This window comes from Nicotiana sylvestris, chromosome 5 (genome assembly GCF_000393655.2).
Source record: "Nicotiana sylvestris chromosome 5, ASM39365v2, whole genome shotgun sequence".
NCBI classification, from domain to species: domain Eukaryota; kingdom Viridiplantae; phylum Streptophyta; class Magnoliopsida; order Solanales; family Solanaceae; genus Nicotiana; species Nicotiana sylvestris.
In genome coordinates, this window is record NC_091061.1 from 103548104 (window position 1) to 103568128 (window position 20025).

A 20025-nucleotide genomic window follows, 5' to 3' on the forward strand; every position below is an offset into this window, starting at 1 on the left:
ATATATTGCTCATTTTTGTCTTTTTTTTGTTTGTTTATTGGGCCTGTTTTGGCCCAATAAAGTGCGACTATTGTGCACGTTTATATTAATAAAAGAGTTGTTTCGTCGTTGTATATCCTTTGATTTTCTCTCCCTTCCCCTTGCTTGTTACATCTTTTTGTTTTGGCATAAACCTTCGGATTTTTGTATGGCGAGTCCCTGATTTTTTGATTTGGGAATCGACCTTGACCGGGCCGAGTATGGTCTCGTTGTGTGAGTCCGAATGGAGTTGCTTCGGATTTGCACATTCGGGCGAGATTGAATTTTGAATTGTCGCTTTAAGTGGAATCATCTTTGATATAAACGAGGTTGAATTCTGATTCGCTATTTCGGAGGAAGTCGATTTCGACTTGAACTTTTGAGTGGGATCGAGCTCAGACTTGCCAATTTAGGCGAAGTCAACTTTTTCATACGTATTCGAGTGGGGTCGAACTTGGAATCTGGAGCGAAGTCAATTTCTAACTTATCTGAACAAGTTAGAAAAACAAAAAAATTATTTATTTGACGATGACTGATGACTGTAAAGGCGTTATTTCGAGTAAGATCGAAATGCCAACCCGTTGTAATTCGAGCGAAGTCGAATTTTTCTTTTGGGGATGGCCTTTGGCCATAGGGGTGTTATTTTGAGTTAAGGTCGAAATGTTAGCCCGTTGTAATTTGAGCGAGGCCGAATTATTCTTTTGGGGATGGTCTTTGGCCGTAGAGGTGTTATTTCGAGTTGAGGTCGAAATGTTAACCCTCTGTAATTCGAGCGAGGTCGAATTTTTTCTTTTGGCGATGGACTTTGACCGTAGGGGTGTTATTTCGAACTAGGGTCAAAATGTTAACCCGCTGTAATTCGAGCGAGGTCGAATTTTTTCTTTTGGCGAAGGCCTTAGGGGTGTTATTTCGAACTAGGGTCAAAATGTTAACCCGTTGTAATTTGATCGAGGTCGAATTTTTTCTTTTGGCGATGGCCTTTAGCCGTAGGGGTGCTATTTCGAACTAGGATCGAAATGTTAACCCGTTGTAATTCGAGCGAGGTCGAATTTTTTCTTTTGGCGATGGCCTTTGGCAGTAGGGGTGTTATTTCGAGTTGAGGTCGAAATATTAACCCGTTGTAATTCGAGCGAGGTCGAATTTTTTCTTTTGTCAGATTTTGGAGAATTTCACAGTCACTGTACTGTTTGTGCATACGTCGGGGTGAGTCCTGACGTACTCGATTTTGTTTTTACTAGAGAATATTGGGTGTTCCCTGGGAAAGTCGCAGTTTTGCTTAGCTTCTGCTTTTCCTGGGTAAGTCCCAGTTTGCTTAATTTTGCTTGTATTTGGAGAATACGATGTGTTTCCTGGGTGAGTCCCAGTTTGCTTAATTTCACTTACATTGGAGAATACGATGTGTTTCCTGGGTGAGTCCCAATTTGCTTTACTTTGCTTGTGTTGGAGAATACTTTGATGGGGAGTACAAAATGTTTCTCTGTTTCATTCACTGGAGAATGTTGTACATGTTCGTTTCATACATATATTAGAGAAGTTTCCGTGTATCTAGTCCCTTCATCGCCCGGCCTAGGGGAAGTGGTCGACAGGCAGGGTGATGAATCATACTTGAACTTTGAGATGTCCCTTTCATCGCCTGGTTAGAAATCTCCCCGAGAAGACCCAACTGGGATGAAACCCGGGTGAGGGAAAAAGGGTACGACTTGAGGGGTGTCCTTTTTTAGGGTGTTGAAGTATTTGAGGTGGGCGACATTCCAATTGTTTTGTAATAGTTTTCCTTCCATTGTTTCTAGTTGGAATGCTCTTTTGCTCGCTTGCTCGTGCGAGTGCTCGCATTCCTGTTTAAACCAACAAAAGAGGATAAACTAAAATGAAATTTTCCATACCTCGACCAACGAGTCAGTGAAAAAACCGGCGTTGTAGTGTTACTCGCTCTGCTTGGTGTTCGAATGGTGGTTTCAGATTTGGCGACCGTGTTCAGCTCCATTGTTAACAGCTTCTAGGCTCTACGGGGTTGGGCCCACCTCGCTTGCTGAAGTGTTGAAATCGAGTTCCGATCCGATCTCGTTTGATTTGTACCAACAACAAGGGGAACATGTCATACTTCATTCATAGATCATCCAATGCGTGAGGGAATGTGAAAGTAGGGCATGATGTGCCCATTTTTTCAAAGGACCGCGCAACAAGTTGTCGTCCCCTCCTAAGGGGTGGGAATGCGGGTTATTATATAAGGTAAATGTGTCAAATAGGGATATGGCCACGCTGGATGACCGCCATCCTATTTTGAACGTGCATATGTCGTGCTAAACCTATCGCTACAGGCGAGATGTGGGTTTTGCATGGATATTGGTTATAACTTCTACTTTTATGTAGCAACCTGACCTTGATTAGTACGATTGTCTCGAAGGTTTATTTACCACTCTTTCGAGTGGGTAGTGACATTTCGTCGGTTCTAGATCTGAAGGAAACTAAGAAATTTGGCTAAGAAATCCCCACAGACGGCACCAAATTGTTTGACCAAAAAGTGTAAAACCCTTTTGTCGAACTAATTATTAATAATATAGAAGGTAAATCTTAACCAAACATAATTAATTCCAGATCCAAACATACAGACTGCGAGATAGAAGAAGAATAAGAATGCGTAATATTTCTTAACGTAAATAATCGTATATCAAACATGAGAGATGAGCTTACATCTAGGACAAATATGCGTCATAATCACGGGAGCAAGGAAGGGGAAGAGAGGGAACTGTTGATGATGAAGAGATTCCTCTTATTGACTCTTGTCCTCGTAACTCTCTCTGAAAAATCCCCCTTTTTATCTGAGTTTTCCCCATATATATAGTTCATTTCCCTTTTATCCGATGGTCTTTGATCGGCGTACTTTCTTACAATTGTATCTTTCGTCGTTTGCTCGAACACGACGCTTGTTATGTGATGTAAGCTTTCCGACGATTTGACCCCGGCGATGATCGAGGTGCTCTTTGCTATCTCGCCCCGTGAGCATGATTACGGCTTGGTCGACCCCTTTTCATTTCTCTTAAGGACAACCATTCTAGTCAGATTTTGACCCATACAATTATCTATAAGCTATTCCACATTTTTCTTAGTAGTAACAGGCTGCACCATTTGACCAATCTTATAAGGCAACTAGAGTCGGTCCCATATTTCTTGTGCCAACTCTCGCAAACATTCATCACATAGATCATTTAAGATAATAATTTAGTTTCAAAAAACTTTTGGTTGATCTCTCATGACAGTAGAACCAAACAAAGTGCATTACTTTTTCTTTTTCTTTCACTAGAACCCAATCCCCCTGTGACTATTGTTACATTTGTCTACATCTCCATTGTAATTCTTTTTAGATATAGTTATGCAATTCCACTAAATTAATGGATGTGCCCGTCTTTGTTTAAAAGCTCAGAAATAAACTCAGCTCAACTAGTCAAGGGGTTGAGTTAAACGACCGAGTACAAGAACCAAAACTCAATCACTATACTTCTTCAAAAGAACATAAATTATATTATTCATGATACAAGCAAAATAATTCAACTGTTCGACTTTTGAGTTAATAAATCTTTTGAAGTTTAACAAATAAAAGATCCGAGAAAACAATCAAGTTTCCACACAAAGTTCAGGCATAATGTAAATTTGCATTAACTCGATCCATTGCTTGCGATGACTCAGTAAGTCATCCAAGTTTTGACAAATATTTGGTGCATCTGATTTCAGTAAGGGTGAGAAACTATTTGGAAAGAAAAAATACTGAAGGAAAAGGAGAAGTGTTTGCTGCTTCCACCCCCCCCCCTCCCCCCGAGCTTCCGACTACTACTGACACCCAAACTGCACCCTCCAAACCCTCTGTACTACTGACCAGGTAGCAATGAACAACTACTACCACCACCACCACTAGCACTGACGAGCACCAGAAAAAACTACCACCATCACTACTTGATACACGAAAATAAGTGTATTGGTCAAAATCTGACCGCTATGATCGATCCAACCGACATCCCATCCAAACGGCGAGGCAGTGGAAGACGACATGGTTTATTCCAAATACCGTACTCGCAATACCCGCCAAGTCAAAAAATAACGCACAGGGGACGACGAAGGTGGACGTAATATGAAAGTGTGTCGAACCAAGTACATAGCAGAGATTCCATAATTATATATATGGTGGAAGACCTTCTAGGAAGGGGGGGCCTTCTTCTCTTTCTCTTTCCTCTCCTTTGTACCTTCATAGTAGAAGGAAGAACAAAGCAATCTCCAAGAGAGTATGTAAAATGATTTTCTCCACCGATTAATGGGAGAAAAATGAAAAGCATCAATAAGATTGGTTACCTCTATCTTGTCTTATGCATTATTTTCTAATTAGTTTATAGATCTGGAGTTACCCCTTCATCTTCTTTAATTGATTTAATAAAAAAGGTTTCAATATCTTTTGGGTCAAACAACAAGCTCCAAAGCTTCAAGAGCTATAACGCCCTTGGCTCAAGAATCGGCCAAGCACTCAGGCTGCAAGCAGATCATAAGCTTTCAAAGGGCCCAAAGTAGTGGCAATTCCAGTATTAAGAATGTATAACAATATATTACAATAATCTTCTGGAAATGTGTAACTAGTACACAAACTGTTCATGTACGACTTACAGTTGACATGGATGGACCATTATAAGCCGCCATGGGCAGATAAATAGAGTACAATACAATCACACGGATTGACCATGAAAGTGTAACAAACTGAAGATACCAAATAAGATTTACATCTTCACCTGCCATAGACAAAATATGCAAAATTCGTTAGAACATGTAAATATAGGCCTATAAAGGGAAAGCACAAAGACCTTCAGAGAGTTCAATTCAGCAGTGCCGAACTGTACAATTGCTTAATACAACAAAGACTTAATAGAATTTAGAACAGCCTCAATGAAATAAAGTGAAAAATATACTATGCTAGAAGGAAAAATATTTATTAACAGGAAACGTACGATCTTGAACATTGAACAAAGCAACCTCTGTATTCCTAACACATACATAATACCTCTCACAACTATGGCATCTTAATGACTATTGATCAAAATGTACGGCAAGCACGAATAAGAAGAAAACAACTCTTCTAGAGGAAAAAGGATCTATCTAAATATGTGCTTAAACAAGAAATACATTACTATATGCTCCAAGTTCTATAAGTCGATGCCTCCGATGATTAAGACTAAAATACATTCTCATCATAAGAAAGAACCATGAGAATTTTTACTATTTTTAGTTTGAGTTACAGTAGGACGAACTACATGAGTAGTTGCACCAGATAGGATAGGTTAAAGGTCAAACATTTGGAATCAGGAGTCCCAACAATAGCGTCTTCTTCAAATTACGAGTAGAGATTTGGGGAGAATGGATAGGACAAGGTGGTGGATGACGTAAAGGAAGCGAAGGCCCATCCTGTGCTTTTGGGAGATTCTTTCCACATAAGGCAGATCTTTTTCTTTCCATCCCAAATAGAACAATTGAATAGGAACCTAGTTGTGACCAAGGTGCTTTCAAGCTTAGGGTTAGCAGGTTGTTGGCTGGGAAAGCGTAAAAGAATGAAACCTTCAAGAGATCATAGTTAACAAGCCAGCTGTGGAAGAACAATCTTCCCTGTCTATATCGATCCTCCATAGTCCAATCAGAATCTAGAATTGGCGGAGAGGTTCTAACTAGCTGGCCTAACTAACCGCTACAAGCGGGTAGGAAATAGATATGGAGGAGATTCAAGTCAAGATGATGGATCACTATCACTATAGATAGATGCTTTCCCTGGACTGTGTTCAATGGCACCTCGGTCTCCTTTGTCAATGGATAAACTTATCCTACACAAAAATTTCATTTCTCTTATAAGTATTAATCTTGCCAGTTCTTATCCATATAAAACAAGTGCACCTTGAATTAAAGACACAAATTTGCTTGGGTTGTTTCTAGTCTCAATAAATGTAACTTCATGAAATAAAATCCAAGACTTCAGAGACTATGTCACTTTCAAATGTAATCAGAAAACCAAGAAAACAGAGTGAAGATACCTCAATATACCCAGCTGTTATTCAGACTTTTGCTGATTCCTTCTCTCTCCAAGTTGCAAGGACCTCATCGGTTCTAAATCGCTGTGTGAATGTTGATTCCTCCATCGGAGTCGATGCACCATTTGCATACTCTAGGAGACCAGTATAAGCAATCATTGCTCCATTGTCAATGCAGTACCTGTCATCAGTTGCAAACAACTTGCCGCCCCTCTCAGAGCACATTATTTGCATCATCTGTTGCAAGCGCTCATTGCATCCTACACCACCAACAATTAGCACATTTTTCTTATCACAATGAGCCATTGCTCGTTCTGTAATCTCTACAAGCATCGCAAACAGAGTTTCCTAAAAGAATTGCAAACAAAAGAAAAGGTAATCAAAACGTTTTCTTTTCAGATTTTGGAGTCTGACGCGGCATAAATGATTGAAGATAAGAAGTCAAAATCTGAAATATTAACCTGCAAAGAGAAACAAAGGTCTGCTGGTGTGCACTCATTATTTTTCAGCTTCTCCTCTGCAGTGGCTTCAATGTAGCTCAGTATTCCACTGAATGATACATCCATTCCCTTTACAACATATGGAAGTTCAATGAACTTTTCCCCCTTCTTTGCAAGCTGATGGGAAGGAAAACAAATATGAGATCTCTGATTAATTCCTCTAACATCTTGTGCTATCATAATAGATAAAAGCATGAACCAGCTACATTTACGAATACAGATTTAAAAAGTCAGCAGATAATAAATTATGTGAATAACTTATGGAAGGCGTCAATTATAAGATGGTGTTAACAAGCTCTACTAAAGTGTGTAAAAACTATATCATCCATCACTAGTATTTTGCTTCACCTAAATCACTTTACCCTTCCTTACAAAACTTTAATACTGAGATGTAAAACACTCAAAAATACATGAAAACTACAAGTCTATAACATACAAGGCAAAAAAGATGAGAATTTGGCACTGTATGACAACTAGTCTCAGTTAATGGTATAAATTAACCCAATGTCTAGTTGTTGGCACCTCGTCGGCCATATTAGCTTTTTAAGTAAAATAATTGGCAAAATATAGTCCCATCCCCTAAACCCTACTTCCCAATTTATTCTCTCTCCCCATAACCGCCTCTCCACCTCTCTTAGTCATCTCCTCTCTCACGGTTTAGGGTACAGATTATAGCAAATCAAACACGAAAATCAGTGGGATGAATAATGAATGGATGATCCTGTTCCTTTTGCTTTTCGATCCCTACCAGAGATTATATATCCTTTGGTTCAGTAATGGGTTTGGTGGTGGGGAGGGTAATGGTGATATAACAGTTGAAGATTATCGTTTTGGGGTGAATTAAAGAACGACGGGGAAAACGTGTTTGGGTTTTTGGCTGATGAGAAGCAATGGTGGCTTTTGTGACTAAAAATGAAAGCTCAGCCAGTGTGAGACCGTAGAGTGGTAGTGGTCGACGGTGTGAGATTCACAAAGAGGTCTCTATTTGGTGATTTTGCGTATATCACCATTTATACATGTGTGTATATCACATTGCATATAGGATTTAGATACAACAACAACAACAACTACCCAATAAAATCCCATAAAGTGGGGTCTGGTGAAGGTAATGTGTACGTAGACCTTACCCCTACCCTGATAGGGCAGAGAGGCTGTTTCCGATAGACCCTCGGCTCAGAAAAAAGAAAAAGAGAAGGAGACAATTCATTAGTAACTCCGGTAGAAACCATAATAGTAACAGAAGCATAACAACCAAAAGATAAATGACATGCAATAACAGTAACCAGTAACTAAGGCCCGGGGCTAAGATAAACAGCAAGGATAGTGTGGATTCAACATAAACTGCAAACTATCTAAGATCAACCCTAATCCAACCCCGCCTCACCCCCGGTATGAAGTACGCAAAGCTCTACTCCCCCCTAACCTACAACCCTAATGCTTGACCTCCAAACCTTCCTATCAAGGGTCATGTCCTCAGAAATTTGCAGTCGTACCATGTCCTGCCTGATCACCTCTCCTCAATACTTCTTAGGCCTCCCTCTACCTCTTCTCGTACCCACCACGGCTAACTGCTCACACCTCCTCACCGGAGCATCAAGGCTTCTCCTCCGCACATGCCCGAACCATCTGAGCCTCGCTTCCCGCATCTTGTCATCCACAGGTGTCACGCCCACCTTCTTCCGAATATCATCATTCCTAATCTTGTCTATCCTAGTGTGGCCGCACATCCACCTCAACATACTCATCTCTGTTACTTTCATCCTCTGGATATGGGAGTTCTTAACCGGCCAACACTCTGCCCCATACAACATGGCTGGTCTAACCACAGCTCTATAAAACTTACCTTTGAGTAACGGTGGTACTTTCTTGTCACACAAGACTCCCGATGCAAGCCTCCATCTCATCCAGCCCGCCCATATACGGTGAGTGACATCCTCGTCGATCTCTTCGTCCCCCTGGATCATCGACCCAAGATACTTGAAGCTATCTCTCTTGGGGATGACCTGTGATCCAAGCCTCACGTCCCTGCCTACTTCCCTCGACTCAGCGCTAAACTTGCACTCCAGGTACTCTGTCTTAGACCTGCTCAATTTGAAACCCTTAGACTCGAGGGTCTGTCTCCAAACCTCCAATCTCTCGTCAACACCGACCCTCGTCTCATCAATAAGTACTATGTCATCAGCAAATAACATATACCATGGCACACCCCCTTGAATATGGTGTGTCAATGCATCCATCACCAAGGCAAATAAGAACGGGCTAAGCGCAGAGCCTTGGTGTAATCCCATAACAACCGGAAAATGCTCCAAGTCGCCTCCCACAGTTCTAACTTTAGTCTTAGCTCTATCGTACATGTCCTTGATTGCTCTTATGTAGGCTACCGGCACGCCCTTTGCCTCAAGACATCTCCAAAGCACCTCCCTAGGGACCTTGTCATACGCTTTCTCCAAGTCAATAAACACCATGTGCAGATTCTTCTTCCTATCCTTGTACTGTTCCACCAACTTCCTAATAAGGTGGATAGCTTCAGTAGTGGAGCGACCCGGCATGAACCCAAACTGATTGTCGGATATAGACGTCGTCTTCCTCACCCTCACCTCCACCACCCTCTCCCAGACTTTCATGGTATGGCTAAGTAACTTGATACCCCTATAATTGTTACAACACTGGATATCACCTTTGTTCTTGTACAACGGTACCACTGTACTTGACCTCCACTCCTCCGGTATCCTCTTCGTCCTAAAAATTACATTGAACAACCCAGTCAACCACTCCAATCCTGCTCTACCCACACACTTCCAAAACTCAACCGGGATTTCATCAAGCCCGGTCGCTCTACCCCTACTCATCTTGCGCAAAACCCCCACGACCTCCTCCACCTTAATGCGCCTGCAATACCTAAAATCTCGGAGACTTTCCGAATGCCCCAAGTCCCCTAGCGCTATATCCCGGTCCCCCTCCTTGTTCAGAAGACCATAGAAGTACGTCTGCCATCTCTGCTCAATCTGGGACTCTCCCATCAATACTCTACCATCCTCGTCTTTGATGCACCTTACTTGGTCCAGATCCCGGGCCTTCCTCTCCCTCGCTTTAGCCAACCGAAACAACTTCCTGTCCCCGCCTTTCTCCCCCAATTCCTCGTATAGGCAGCCAAACGCTGCATTCTTAGCCTCCGTGACCGCCAGCTTTGCCTCCTTCCTTGCCACCTTGTACCTCTTTCTATTCGCTCTCCTTTCCTGCTCGCTTGTACTCCCTGCCAACTTCGCGTATGCTACCTTCTTCGCCTCCACTTTACCTTGGACTACGTCATTCCACCACCAGTCGCATATAGGATTTAGATGTTGCCAATATTTTGGGCTATAGGCGCCAATGCCAATAGTTGGCTAAATGGCTGCCAATTGCTCTTTAGAGTTGTATATAGGTGTCAATTTCCCAAAAAAGATCAGGTATAGCCAGCTGTAATCTGAAGCAAATCCAATATCACAAAACAAGAAAATAATGAATAAAACGGTAGAGGCAAAGTAGGACACTGAAGAAAGATACAAAAGGATAAAGAAGAGCATAATGTATAGGAAAGACAGAATACACTAACAAGATCCCTGTTTATCAAACCCGACCCCAACCCGTCATGAATCAGATGCAATCCACAGGGACCTTAATTATCATGCACCCCCTCCTAATCAAATTAAACATATTAGTCAGAGCAGCCTTCCCTTCTCGGTAATGTCCCATTTCTATCTTAAGTTGGTTAAAACATACCTTTATTTAGTCAGCTAGCTGGTTGACCAAATTAAAATAATGAACAGTACACTAAATTTCTAAAATTGTAACGGAAGGAAGTAGATGTGGTGAAATTGGTAAAATGGGTGACAAACAAGCAGACTAGATTAGAGAGCTGGAAGTCCAGATTCTCCAAAGCTACTTTAAGAGCTAAGGGAGAGAACACATGGTAAAATATGCAGGAAAACATGACAACTAAGAGGTGGCTAAGATAAGCAGCAATAAAGTACACCAATACCCAGGCATATTATCAAAACATCTATTAAAAAGTGCACAACCCTAGCCCTTGAAAAGGACAAACTTTGTCCTCGGGCTTCTTAATGTTACCATTCATCCTCTCTCTGCCCAACCCACAAAATCTCTTTACCTTGTTCGCATCTCCTAAGCAGGGTTTAACATGATCATAACCTTTACTCGTGATTCGTGAAAAGTATGGTATTCATTCAATAGCTTATACCAATAAATGCAATAAGATTCTCAGTACATTAACCTAAATTAAGAATAACAACTAACAAAGAATCACAAAACTAGTCAAAATACACCTTGCACCCCATCTGTTTTTAACAGTCACTATTTAGACTGTGTACGATAACTTTTCTTTGACCAAGATTTCCTTAACTGTTGTTATACATATTTTTAATATTTAGAAGTCCAGCTTAACTTAGTTTCTGAATAAAGATTTGATTTTTCATAAAACAAACGAAGCCAAGTCCAAATTTAAGCAATGGAACCCAGAGGCGGATCCAGGATTTAAATTATATGGGTTCAATTTTAATATTTTTAACATTGAACCCATTATAATATGGGTTCATATCTACTATTTTTGCAATTTTAGTAAATTTTTACATACAAATTTTGACTCCGCATCGAAAGTTATGGGTTCAGTTGAACCCGTAAGTTATACACTACATCCGCCTCTGATGGAACCGAAAAAAATACTTTCTACTACAAAGTAGCTAAACTAACCTGTTCAATGTTGTACCCAGGGCTAGGATCATTGGACAGAGTAAGAACCCTAGCAAACCTATCCAAGCAATTCCCCACAGCAATATCAATCGTCTCCCCGAAAATCCTATACCTTCCCTCACTATACGCAATAACCTGAGTATTTCCCCCACTCACATACAACACAACCGGATCATCAGCCCCGGTTACAATCCGACCCATTTCAATATGGGCCACACAATGGTTTACCCCAACGATAGGTTTCTTCCACAGCTGAGATAACACGCGCACTACCACCGCCGCAACCTGCAGCGGCGCACCCATGCCGGGGCCTTTCGTATAGCAGAGACAGTCTATTTCGTCCGGAGTTACTCCGGCGGTTTCTAGGGCGGATTTTATTAAGGGTAGCACGTGTTGGTGGTGGTGCTGCGCGGTTTCACGCGGGAGAAAACCGTGGCCCGGCGGCGTAATGTAAGTGTGCCGTGGATTTGAGAGGATTGTGCCATCGAGTGCTACTACTCCTACGCCGATTTTGTTGGCGGAACCCTCGAACCCTAAGGCTATCAATTTCTTCTCTTTCATTTCTGAATGGAAAACAACGCCGCCGCCGGAGGATTGAGGTTTAGTAGTGAAACGAGCAGTGACGACAAGGGTTTAGAGCGAGGGAGTGGTTGTTCGTTGTTGTATTTGAAATATATGAATTTACAAATCAGTACCACGGTTTTCAGAGTCTCATATTTGACCCCCTTAATTTTGGATTTTTAACGCTTCGTACGAGTACTTTTTATGTTATACGGAGTTGCGGACTAGCAATTACTAAACAAACTAATTGATGTGTAGTTGTAGGAATTTTAATCAAGTCTTAAAAAGATTGTATTCTATGTAAATTCCTCTTTTCAAAAGGATTGTCCCAGTTCAACTTCGGATGTTAAATCTGTCTTGCTTTATTGTTTAAGACTATTTTGCAACTAGGAGTAAGAGAAAAATACATCTGTTTTTTTTTTCCCCAAAATTATTTACTTGGTGCCATTTTCCTGTAAAGTGGAGAGCGTTTAAGCTGAACATTGAGAGATTTGGTTAATTTGACCTATCAAACATTGGTTACTTCGACCTATCAAACACCAATCCTTTTCTCCTCCCGGGTCTGGAAAATTGTCAAAAACTTTTAGATTCAACGAAGATTAGTCAAATAAACCGTTCCTGATGACACATATGAACTGCATACCCATGTTGCAGCCATTTCATAGACAAATTCATTTAGAGGGCTTTTTATTTCGTTTCTTGGCATTCTTCACAAGAGCATCACAAATCTCCTTTTTTCTTTTGGAGGCAGCACTGATATTAGGATTTGTAACAGCTAGATTGACCGAGTTACTGTTGTCACCTTTGCTTGTAATCTTGCCCTGAACTTCTAATGCATCCTTGACGAAAAATTTTAGCCTCCACAATGTCAATTCACTCTGCAGAAACCACAAAAAGAACTTTTTAAAATATGCAAGAGCCGTATATAAGATTCTTGAAAAGGGGATATGATTAAAGTCTCGTGAAAACCTGAGCATCAATGTCAAGTTCCACCTCTTCTGCCGAGGCTGGAAATAGTGGATTATTTTGCGCTACTATCTCCAGCGCCTTACTAAGATCTTCAGGAGATAACTTCGTGAGAGCTATTCCTAGATTTCTCTTCTCCTCTATTGATATTTTTCTGAAGTTGCCATACACGAGGGAAAAAACAAAATGTTAAACTTGGCCACACAAGGAAACCAGTGTACAGAAAAAGATTTGAGCATGAAGAGAGCACTCCAGATGAATTGTGCCTAAAGACGAAATGTCTTTCTTTCCATTTTGGAGGTTATGTAGAACAGACATCCAGCACCAAACATCTCATGAATTCAAGATAGAGAGACAGATAAGTTGGTAAGATCAACCCAATGCTAATAAAAAAGAGATGCTAGAACCTTTCTACTGACCAAGAAAAAGACAACGAAAAGGTGAATTTAAACCAACATTCAAATTGGAAGAGGGGTTCACTCTTTACCAGAAAGTTAAGTTAGCAATTGGCCTCAAAGATGAAACAGTACTCAAACAAGATAAAAAGAATCAATCAGAATCCCATCTCAACAAGTCATTCAAGCTGTTGATCTGCAAATTCTGTTGCCAGCCCAAAACTACCTATTGTAAGTTCAGCACCAAGAGAAACATATCCAAGTTGACCGAGGAGAACTATATCATGTGCAGTCAGAAACAATCAGTTGGCACAAGAAGATTAACCTAAGCCCAATTCACAAATTAATACGAATTTATCAGTGTCAGCTTTAAACGAGATTCAAACAATTGTTGTACTTCACATCTCCCAGGAAGTTTCCACGAAAGTACTAGTGGAGCAACAAAGGCGAAAAGGAACCTGCACTAGAGAAGCCCCTGGCATCAAAGGATCAGTTTAGATGGCTAAAGAAGGAAAGATTATTGATAATACTGCAAGGGAGACGATTGCCATGCTTGCCTTGGTTTTGGCCACGCATAATAGGCTGGCCAGGCTTGTATGGTTTCGAAATTAATGAGGAATGCACTTATCATAAAATTACTGCATCTATTTCCATCTGTCAATTTCAGGAGCTTCTATACTTGCATACCCAGAAAAGTTCAAGATTTCAAATGAAATTCAAATTTAGTTAGTCCAGAATATAAGCAACTTGGCCCACTGGATAGCAAACAAGTCAAGGTGACCGTGTCTCACTCATACTGGATATATCTGGGAAAAATTAACCATTTTTTCTAAAATGAGACAGGTATACCTCTTATTGGTTTCCAAGTTTGGGAATCTCATGTTCTAACTGAGTACTTGTTACGTAGCTACTCCCAATGGAGTTTTATAACAAACTATACTGGATCTTCAGCTTAAAGACTTTTACCAATATTTTTCCTCTGCGTGATGCTATCACCGATGGCAGGGTGAGGTGTTGAGAACTATGGCTGGCTCAAGGGACTCTTATCCAGAACATAAGACTGTTATCTGTTTCCGGAATCATCGATTCAGTTTGCCCCTGATAGTAACCTTGCTCACACTAGCTTTTAGCAGTAAATTTTAGATGTAGCCTTGTACTCATGCAACTCATCTACTTTCAATGATGAGGTAACTCAATGCTTATCTTCATTGTTGAAAGGCTAAATACCTAGATAGCCCCTTAAAGTTGGCACTTGTCACTTAAACACTTCGACTTAATTACTGACCATCTGAATATTTTTGCGCGACAAAAGCGTGTTTTGTGAACACCTGTGTCCATAAGACCAAGCAAGTGAAACACCCTTGCGGTGACGCGTCTAATGAACCAATCATTGACTGCTACATGTAACTTTTTAAGGAAAAAGGAATACAACATTGAAAAGAAAACAGAAAATAGTTCCCCCCTTCCCTTCCCCCACCCCATTCTAATCTACACTCCCCAATTAGGATGCTGAATTGAGGGTTAATTTTTTTCGTAAATGCAATTTTTAATGCATAAAGAAGAAGACAAATACAAACATCTACCAGGGGATAAATGTCTGCAAGCTGCTAGTCTAAAATGCAGGTTTTGAATATGAAATTAGTGAATCCTTCAAAGATGTATGGTTGTACGAGTTTCCAGAGCACTTCTTTCTCATTTCACATCCCCTGCACTCACCCCACTGCCAGCTTCTTTTCAGTTTTTCTGGCAGCTTCTTCTCATAAAAGTGAGGAAGAAGAAGGTTCTCATTGAAGGAGGAAGGAGGTGGTTGAAATTGCCTTGATCACAAAATTTGTAGGGAATTCACAAAGCTTGAGGCATGTCAAAGACACTGTCCTTAAGGATAATTTTACCCGGTTTGGGTGTATCCCCGGGATTCAACAAGCTCTTCTAGAATAAAACTAGGAGCAGAAACTAACAAAGATTCATTCTTGGTAGAAAATCTAGCAGAAGGAAAGGAAAGTATATTTTCTGTATACCTCACAAAAGGAAAGAATGTGCATATATATATATAGAGAGAGAGGTGAATGGAATCAAGTGGTTATAATGAGTGAGTAACGGTCTAACGGTTACAAATATGGAATAATGACCCATTATTGTATGAAATATTTTATAACAAATAATTTGTATAACTTTGAATTCAATTTTGTCAAAATGAATCTGATTGTTGAATGCCAATATAATTATGAGATTTAAACATTATTCTCTTGACAAAATCAACTGACTAATTAATAGTCCTAACGGTATTGACGTTTCCGTAATGTTTCAAAACGTCACATCCATGGCTTTTATTATGTTGGTATTTCTTATTATTTTGAAAAGCCTTAATGGCTTCCACAATTTCTCATCATGGAAAAAGTGAACTTTTCTTCTCATTTTCTTTTATTATGCTGGGTTTTCTTTTGTTTAATCTTTGTTGTTTCTAGTCCTAGTTTATACTAGAAGAGCTTGTTCAATCCTTACGAAAACGCTTAATTTTATTCATCACTGTGTGGGTGAAATATCTTGTCCTTGACACCCCTCAAGCTAACTTTTATTCTCCATAACGAATTTTTTACCACAGAAATGACCCCCCCCCCCCCAAAAAAAAAAAAAAAGAACGAATAATTCTAAGTTATTCACGCACTCAAATGTAAGTGAAAAGCACATATTTTTCCATGTCAGCATGAGGTTTTTATTACATATATTTCTGTCGGGAAGAGGTGTTTAATTGGACACTCACAAAGTTAAAGTGTCTACTTGACAAATCGTGCTAACTACAAGGGGCTATCTAGGTATTTGGCCTATTTGGCATGTATGGGAACATGAGTTGGCTTAAGTTGAAATTTTCAAAAATAAGAGCCACTTAATCAGTTTGTATTAAATAGAAGAGACACCTAATCATGAAATGATAATTCGAAATTATATGCAAGAAACCTTCTACCAGGTTTTCTTTTTAGGGTCTGCCATATGTAACAAGATTAATTGTTGAAGCTATCATTCCAGACAAAACCTCAAATCCTGGGAAAGAAGTCAGGAGGCAGCAATCCTTAAAAAGAGAAAACAAATAGAGCAGATAAAAGGTAGCAATTATAGATTTGAATCTGAGTCATTGAGCCAAACCTGCATCTTGTGACCACCATCTCTCTGAGTTCCTCCAAGTGTGTATCAACTTCATAAAGCTGTGACAAAGTTGGGTAATTTCAGACTCGAAAATTCATAGGCCAGATCAAGCTCAAAAGAGAGATAGAGGAAATCGTTATGAATTTTCAAAGCTTAAAGCAAGATTTGAGGGAATTACTGAACCATCACTAGTTTTGAGCCAAAGTTAAGCTTCAAGAGTAGGTTTCTTTTACCTCGTTGCACAGATCCCTCGCCAATTTGGCATGAGCGGCCTCCTGAGCAAGCTGCATATTCAATTGAACTTCTGCTTCCTCCTCTTCTCGTCTTTTTTCCTGAAAATAAATGGATAGAGTTAAGAGATGATCATGCAACATTTACAGATAAGAATTTGGAATATTGCAATACAAAGATCATGATATTACGAAATTAAAGGGAGGCATAACAAAGAACTAATGTCCAAAGTAATAGTTACCTCCTCAGTAACTTTTGGCAGAAGTTGCAACCATTTCTCCTCAAATTTTTCCAATAATGTTTTCGCCATTCGATGAACATCACTCTTTTCATCATTGTACTTCATTGCATTCTTGAACACCAGTCTAACATCAGCAAAAATCTCTCTGACATGCTTATACCCGGCACCATCCCTGGCCTCCATTTGGTTCTTTATTGTACTGAAGTCCATGGGCCTATCAATAATCTGAAAGGCAGAAAATCAATTCAACTGCATTGTAAACCTTAAAAAGAAATGTAATTATTGCCATAAATGGATCCAGAAATTATAGAGACATGTACAAAAAGCAGGTAAGATAAGTTAGAACCATGTCCGAGACTTCCAAGAGAAATTCCCCCATCCCCAGCATTAAATTTAAAGCTTTGCCTAGCAAAGTAAGCACAACAACAACAACAACAACAACAATAAAAATATACCCAGTATGATCCCACAAGTAGGGAATGAAGAGGGTGGGGTATACGCAAACCTTACCCCCTATCTTTGTAAGGTAAAGAGGTTGTTTCCGATAGACCCATATTGTAGAAAGAATCAAAAAGGCTTTTAACTTATGTGGGTAAGAACATTAACTGAGAAATTCATATTGTAGAAAAGAATCAAAAAGGCTTTTAAGCTTAAAAAAAAAACAGAACCAGAAAGTTTTACCTCATAATAGTCATGCAACCCAAGTCCTTCAACATCAACTGGCTGCATAAAAGGCCAAGCCCATTTGTGCTGAGTGATCTGGCACAATAAAGAACAGAAACATACTATTAGTATGAGGTATCAATCAAGACCTCAAAAGTTATCGATAGAATGGGAACTGCAGATATTAAGTATTGCCTGGCGCAAAATTGTGCCAAACTGGCGCATAAGCTCCTGCATCCTCTTAGCCGCAGCGGCCTCTCCACGTGATGCTTCTAGTTGTAGCTTCTTAAAGCCAGGAACATGTTTCTCCTTATCTTTGTACTTCCCTGAAGAAGTATTCTTTGAAGTGTTTGGTTGCTTTATGCTTGCGTTCAAGTAGAACTTCTCAACTTCATTCACTCTTTGTTCAAGCTGAAAGTTGCAGCAACTAGCAGTTAACACTTAACTCACAAAAAATATTATGGAAAGTGTTTTTATACAAGAAGCTAAAGTTATTGATGCACCATTGGATGATCTAAAGCTGCAGGGATTCTAAGCAAAACTTAAATAGTAGCAGTGGCAGAATTATTATCTGCTAATGATTTTCAGTAGACACGGTTGTCAAAAGAATGAACTAGAGAATTCATGAAAGCCAAAGTTTTGCAAATATTGGAGGTAATTAGAAGTTTGTAAAGGCATGTTTTTTACTAAGAACATTACAGAGGGATCATGGGCTATGACTTCTAGATAAGTACCATTTATGTGCACCAACAACAAGAACTGTTGTAAAAAGCAGCTTATTGTTCTCACTTACTATTTTTTTACTTTGTGTCCTTTCCATAAAATAAAGCTTTGAATTGATTCTATTGTGTTAGTAACTTATAGAACCCACATAACAAGCCTTGGAAGAGGTCTTGATGTCAAACCATATTCAATAAACTTATTTTTAAATGCCTAGTCATTTAAGACTCCCTTTGATAAAAATAAACACCTTCAAAGGCTCTTCAAGCTTACATAACTTTATACATCATAAATATGACACTCCATCAATACATAATAGAGTATGAATGACTCTGAAATTCTAGCAAATTCGTGAGCTGTAAGTTATCCCACATCGATTGTGGGATGTGGAATTGATCTCCTTATATGGTCTTAGGCAATCCTCACCTCATAAGCTATCTTTTGGGGTCGAGTTAGGGCCCGAGGTCCATTTTCTTTACATGGTTGATGAGCTGAGAATTTTACTCAGAGTCAATACATTCCCTGCTACCACGCCCAAAGAATATCTCAGCAGGAGGCATAATAGTGGACAGACAAGGAGAAATGAAAGTAAGCAACAATGTCTCAGGTACCACAAACAAATAAACAAAAGAGTAAAAGACACTGAATATCATGATTACTTATCCTACGTAGAAAACAGGAAGAAATAGAGAGATATGAGAATCGCAAAAGATAGAGGTTCTCACTTTTGTTCAAGAAATGATATGTACCTTATCGACTTTCATGACTAGCTCGTCAACACTGCATCTAAAACCATCCACTTCTGCAACATTACCTTGTGGTCCCACCTTTTCCAAATCCAAATTGGATGCATCTACACCTTCCATCTGATAAGAAAACAGAATTACAGTTTCTCGCAAACATCACAACTAACTTGCTAATTCCTTGAGCTAATAGGCAATAATAGCATTAAATTTTCAGAAACTTATCACATTTAGTACACAAGGTTGCAGATGCATGACAATTCAAAAGCAAGCAATTCACAATATTCCTGAAATCAATACTGTGTACATAATTTGCTACTTCGTCCCGATTTTAGGTCGTAGAGCACCAGAAGTGCATTCAATCAACCAACCAACAACGCTTTGATCCCCATAACCAGAAGTGCATTAGTTTTGAGTATTATAACGGAAACACACATGTTAAGCAACATATCCTTCAAAAGAAACACACACACACAAGCGCGCGCTAAGCAGCTGCATGTTACAAGTATATTGGTAACCGCGTACAGTCAAGAAACAGTATCCGGCGAACAGAGACACATTTAGCTGTACATATTTTGTAAAAGAACGAGAAAATATTGTGAATTTAGCTTCCGACGGACGACTTTTAGCATTTGAAGGACGATCATGAGTTGCAAATAAGTTAAATCCCCTAAACTATTCAGTTTAGTTCGCACTCGCACAAATTGGCGTACACCTGTGAATGATGCCGAATAGGAGAATTGTACCTTTTAAATACGGTAACCGTCGGTGTGGGCGGGCGGTGGAGTTGTTACGAGCTGAGAACGGCTGGAGGAGTGACGGCGCCGGCGAATGTAACGGTGGAATTAGAATGTCAATACTTCCTTGTTGCGGCGTTGCCGCACTGCAAGAGTTGTTAAAGTACATCTAACGACGACGCAAAACGGTACTTTCTTTTTTCTTCACTTTCCTTCTTTTCTCTTTCTTTGTCATCTTCAAGTTTGAAACCCCAAACCTTTTTAAAAGGTAATTTTGGCCCCCTAGCAAATTGTACTTGTAGCAATTAGC

General features: G+C 39.8%; 2 protein-coding genes across 2 annotated transcripts; both read right to left on the bottom strand.

The window, feature by feature from the left end:
• Positions 1 to 4549: 4549 nt before the first annotated feature.
• LOC104246381 (uncharacterized) lies at positions 4550 to 11973 on the bottom strand. The gene is made up of 4 exons (XM_009802186.2): positions 11318 to 11973; positions 6533 to 6688; positions 6075 to 6419; positions 4550 to 4787 (listed from the first exon to the last, which is right to left on the bottom strand). Exons 1-3 carry the CDS (start codon positions 11876 to 11878, stop codon positions 6096 to 6098), a joined length of 1041 nt encoding a protein of 346 aa, XP_009800488.1. The 5' UTR covers positions 11879 to 11973; the 3' UTR covers positions 4550 to 4787; positions 6075 to 6095.
• A 297-nt stretch (positions 11974 to 12270) lies between these two features.
• LOC104246382 (transcription factor GTE6-like) lies at positions 12271 to 20025 on the bottom strand. The gene is made up of 9 exons (XM_009802187.2): positions 19725 to 20025; positions 18985 to 19101; positions 17711 to 17926; positions 17534 to 17611; positions 16853 to 17077; positions 16614 to 16712; positions 16381 to 16439; positions 12848 to 12998; positions 12271 to 12756 (listed from the first exon to the last, which is right to left on the bottom strand). The coding sequence occupies exons 2-9, from the start codon at positions 19099 to 19101 to the stop codon at positions 12550 to 12552; spliced, it is 1152 nt and encodes a 383-aa protein (XP_009800489.1). The 5' UTR covers positions 19725 to 20025; the 3' UTR covers positions 12271 to 12549.

Excerpts from the sequence above, each read along its gene's own strand:
- LOC104246381 (XM_009802186.2), bottom strand. The coding sequence starts at position 11,878 with ATGAAAGAGAAGAAATTGATAGCCTTAGGGTTCGAGGGTTCCGCCAAC. Across the intron at positions 6,689-11,317 it reads CTGGGTACAACATTGAACAG|CTTGCAAAGAAGGGGGAAAA; the intron begins GTTAGTTTAGCT and ends CCTTCCCATCAG. Across the intron at positions 6,420-6,532 it reads ACCTTTGTTTCTCTTTGCAG|GAAACTCTGTTTGCGATGCT; the intron begins GTTAATATTTCA and ends CAATTCTTTTAG.
- LOC104246382 (XM_009802187.2), bottom strand. The coding sequence starts at position 19,101 with ATGGAAGGTGTAGATGCATCCAATTTGGATTTGGAAAAGGTGGGACCA. Across the intron at positions 17,927-18,984 it reads TAGTCATGAAAGTCGATAAG|CTTGAACAAAGAGTGAATGA; the intron begins GTACATATCATT and ends TGCAACTTTCAG. Across the intron at positions 16,713-16,852 it reads TGCCAAAAGTTACTGAGGAG|GAAAAAAGACGAGAAGAGGA; the intron begins GTAACTATTACT and ends ATTTATTTTCAG.